The 4,412-nt window shown below is 40.0% G+C and overlaps 1 protein-coding gene across 1 annotated transcript; it reads right to left on the reverse strand.

Annotated features, from left to right (window-relative positions):
• Nucleotides 1–221: 221 nt before the first annotated feature.
• On the reverse strand, nucleotides 222–3,473 carry LOC116024592 (inositol 3-kinase-like). Its single transcript, XM_031265518.1, has 2 exons — nucleotides 2,264–3,473; nucleotides 222–552 (listed from the first exon to the last, which is right to left on the reverse strand). The coding sequence occupies exons 1-2, from the start codon at nucleotides 3,110–3,112 to the stop codon at nucleotides 286–288; spliced, it is 1,116 nt and encodes a 371-aa protein (XP_031121378.1). The 5' UTR covers nucleotides 3,113–3,473; the 3' UTR covers nucleotides 222–285.
• Nucleotides 3,474–4,412: the final 939 nt, after the last annotated feature.

Raw genomic sequence — 4,412 nt, forward strand, 5'->3', positions numbered from 1 at the left:
TGCTGTAATCTAATGGTTGCAAAATAACCGTACGACCACACCTAAGGAACATGCCACACTTGAACTCAACTATATATATATATATATATATATATATATATATATATATATACACACACACACGCATTAACACATATAATGGGGGCTGAAGGAGGGGGAGCAATTGCCCCATTGCCTCCTCTGAATCTGCCCCTGGCTCCAGCAATTATACAAAACAGAACTTCATGCCCAAAAATCTCTTTATTTAAAATAAAAATTCAACTGGCGGAAATACGTATCCTCCAGTCACTGTTTATTTTCGACAGATTTAAGCGGTTCTTCACAGACAGAATGAACTAAATATCTTTGCTGTTCACTGCATTTTGCTCTAGGAGAATTAGGCAAGTCCCGTTTACATTCCTGAAGAGAGTATGCTGGTACTGATTTGGCTGCACTAAGAGCTGTGTGGAACATCTCGAGATCTGCTGTCTTCATTATATTCGGGTCTTCAGCCTGCTTTTCTTGGCACCCAAAACTCTGTAACCTTCTCCTCAGTATTTCATCCTTCACTCTCTGTAAAGAAAATGTATGCAATGTGAAAAGATAGGCACATGAAAATATAATTCATGTAAGCACAAACAAACAGAATAAGCAGAAATCGCGGGCCTGTGTTTGCCAGCAGATCAAATGTATTAAAAGAAAAGGCAGAAACCATCTCAGCATATTATCTCCTATAGTGGTTTAAATTAAGGAAACAAAATTAAAGCTTGATTTAAGAAAGGCCTAAAGTGTAATGTGATATATTAGCACTGCCCAATGTTGCAAATTGGAATGGTGTTATTTAGATTACTGAAATAGTAGGACTACGGATTGAGCTTGTTACTGCTAGATCCTATAGCACTAAAGGGTTTCGGTATTGTTCACCCAGAAGAAATAATCAAGAAAAAATTTCTACCATGGAAAGAGAGGAAAAAAAGATAGGTAAAGGTATGCATTAATATGATGTTCAAGTCAATGCGGGGAGTTTTCTTCCTTAAGTAATCAGAGAAGTTTCCACATGTGACATGACAATGGGTAGTTTATCTGAGAGCACAATTGCAATATATAGAGAGATATAACTTCTTAGGATCTGTCCCTAAGTGGTAGGGCAGTAGAAGGGTGTACTCTGGTTTCCAGAACTCCCATTTATCATGATATTAATTGCTGGAAGCAAAAATCAGGATGGTTATTGATGGGCCTGGATATTCATAGATATTGGGTTGGATGCGTAGAGATCGAGTCAAGAAGGGCCTAATGGACTTAGAGGTAGTAGAAAACAGACCGGACTAGTGAGAAGGATTGGCATCGACCATCGTGGAGTTTGGCCAAGTATTGAGGCCCTAGTGGACCAGGAAGGCCAGCCCAAGGTCTGTAGCGGTGATGTTATCTAGCCAGATGAATTTGTGGCTAAGCCACAAGTGTAATGTAACTGGCTAGATTATAAGAGTGACACACGATATCCTCTATATAACAATATAGTATTATCGTTTTCAACATTCTTTTATATTCTATATTCCTTTATAACTTGAGCTAGTTCTGAGATAGTTTAACAAACATGGGATGGTTATGCTACCTGACAAGTCACTCCTAGAGTTCTTTTGGAACTTTTGAGGAGTTTCTGTAAGTGTAATTAGGAAAGAGAATATGGGAGGAAAAGAAAAAAAAAAACCCCGATTTAAAACAAAAAAAAAATAGTTTGTAGCTGTGCTGGGGTGTGCAGTGCACGGGCACAGGTGTGACAGCCACGCATGGCTGTCACATGTGGTGTAATAGAACCCCTTAGGATGAATTTTGTGCTTCTCTCACTTTCCTTCTCTCTTCTAAGTTGGCAACCTTTTTATTAAAAATCGTGAAAGAACCCTTATGGATGCTCTAAATAGAAAGAGGCAACCATTAAAATTTAGAAGTAGAAAACTACCAAATAAAAAAGAGTGAAACTAAGCCTTATTAAAGCCCTAACCCATTTTCAAAAAAAAAAAAAAAAAAAAAAAAAAGCCCTAAACCTAAATAATATGAATCAAGTGGCATCATATCATACAAATGCAATTATACCAAAGTTGGAATTACAATGTGAATCTACTCAAATTGCTTAGTTCTAACCCTATATGAACAAAGGGCAAAATTTTCTTTGCAGTCACATAGCAGCCTATGAACCTTCTTTCCATGGCATTATCAGATAGCTGATATATATGCATTACTGGTTTTTAAATTCAAAGTTGTAAGACGAAAAATTGCATAAGCTAACCTGTAACTGCCACGAATCGAACTTGGAGAGCCCGATTTGGCCAACTGTGAGCGACCCGAAGAGGTTTCCCAACAATGCGGCTTCGGGCACAGATAATCCATGAACAAGCCCAGCTACTAACCCACCAAGAAAACTATCTCCGGCTCCGGTGGGATCGACTTGAGTCGTCGGAAAAGGGGCAATCTGCAGCTTTCTGTCCTTCCTGTACACCGTGCAACCCTCCTTCCCATTCGTCACCACCACGCAGCACCATTTCGTTGCCTCCATTATATCCACGTAAGGCGCCTCCTCAGACGACGCCTTCAGAAACCCAATCCGCGGTAGTAAATGGAAGAACCCGGTTTTCTTCAATTCAACGAGACCCACGGTTCCGTCGATCGGGTCAAAGACTCGAATCAGCGCTTGGATATCCACAAACACCGTCTTGCATATCTCAACCATTCGCCCCAGGGTTTCCGGCAAAATCTCTCCGCCAACACCGACGGCGAGCCCGAATTCGAACTCTGAGTCGGGGAGATCCGATGGGTAGATCGGGTCACACGCCGTGACCCGTTTGAGGACCCGATCCTGGTGCTTGATTTCGGACGAGAAATGGGCGTGGAAGAGGGTAGTTTGGGAAGAAGAAGAAGATACAATGGGACGGTGATTCATACAGTAGCCAAAATCGGGGCCCACCTTGGAGACATAGATGGACGAGACAGAAAAGCCATCGAGAACGGAGGAAATAAAAGAGGCGGCGCCGCCTAGAGACTCGGCAATTACGACGTCGTCTTTGATCAGAACATCATGACAGTAATTACCCACGATAAGGCAACGGCCTGAAGATGGATCCTGGCTTCCTCTCACCATGATTGAGGGTTGAAGGAGGAGAAAACGGCGTCGTCTGCAGGTTGATAGCAATTCGAATCGTGAACTGAGGTCATAGAACGCGTTCGTGTCAGCTCTGAATTGAAGAGAATCAGCGGCGGATAAACCAATATGCAGACGCCATTATTGCTGTAAATAGAAAGAAGAATGTTTCTGGGCAAAGCATACAAATTGGGAAATTGGAAAGCAAAGAAGAGGGGGGGAATGCGGTGGTTTTATTCACAGGAAAGGATTATTCAATGAACGCATTGAAGTGTGAACCTCTGGAAATTTGACGGTGTCATTGCGACGTGTCTCTTCTAACTGTACTCTCTGTTATTCTCTATCCAACTCTACTATGCAATGTCCAAACGCGCAAAGATCACATTCTCTAAAATATACCCATTCAAGGATTAACTCTGAAACTACCATGTCTACCAAAAAAAAAAAAAAAAAACCCTCTTGAAACTACCATAACACCCCTAGCTCAGTATTGTAATAATCGGCATAGGCGATCGCCTAAGTGTTAAGCTCTCTTAATTCGAGAAAATTTCACCTTTAGATGTCATGTTGACGTTTAATTTGGCTGAGTGTTTTTTAGAGTTTAGAATGGTTATACCTCCTCATTCTTCTTCTTCTTCTTATTATTATTATTATTAGTGTTTTACCATTGCGATGCACGAAAAAATTTATGTTATCATGAATTTAAATAAAAATATTAGAAAATTGAAATGTGTTAAAATGTATAATATATAGTTGTAATTCCATATATCTGGTCAAGTATTTATTTTCATAGCATACAAAATTATAATTAAAATTTTGTATAATTAATATAGTCTCTAATCATGTACACATTTAGATAAATTTATAGGGAATATTACATAATTAAATTGATTTATTCTCAATTGCATTTCATATATAATGTTTGTTATTGATTGAATGAATGAAACAGGAGTACAATAATACTACGATAATAAGCTCCTACATAATAGGCTAACAATAGGTGAGACTAAGCCACAGCCACACACACTACTAAACTATCTAACTGAATATATCTAACACACCCCCTCAAGCTGATGGTGGGACTGACACAACATTGAGCTTGTCACACAACGAGGCAAACCGTGAGAAGGGCAACGGCTTCGTGAAAATATCCGCCAACTGATCCTTCGTGGAGACGAAGTTTACCTGAAAATCTTCTAATGCCACCTTGTCACGAACAAAGTGATAGTCGATCTCAACGTGTTTAGTCCGAGCATGGAACACTGGGTTAGCACACATGTAGGTGGCCCCCAGATTATCA

This window comes from Ipomoea triloba, chromosome 7 (assembly GCF_003576645.1).
Source record: "Ipomoea triloba cultivar NCNSP0323 chromosome 7, ASM357664v1".
NCBI lineage: Eukaryota > Viridiplantae > Streptophyta > Magnoliopsida > Solanales > Convolvulaceae > Ipomoea > Ipomoea triloba.

Bases quoted from the DNA above. Each gene is read 5' to 3' on its own strand.
- LOC116024592 (XM_031265518.1), bottom strand. From the start codon at position 3,112: ATGGTGAGAGGAAGCCAGGATCCATCTTCAGGCCGTTGCCTTATCGTG. The intron at 553-2,263 runs GTTAGCTTATGC...TTTTCTTTACAG, and splicing joins TCGATTCGTGGCAGTTACAG to AGAGTGAAGGATGAAATACT.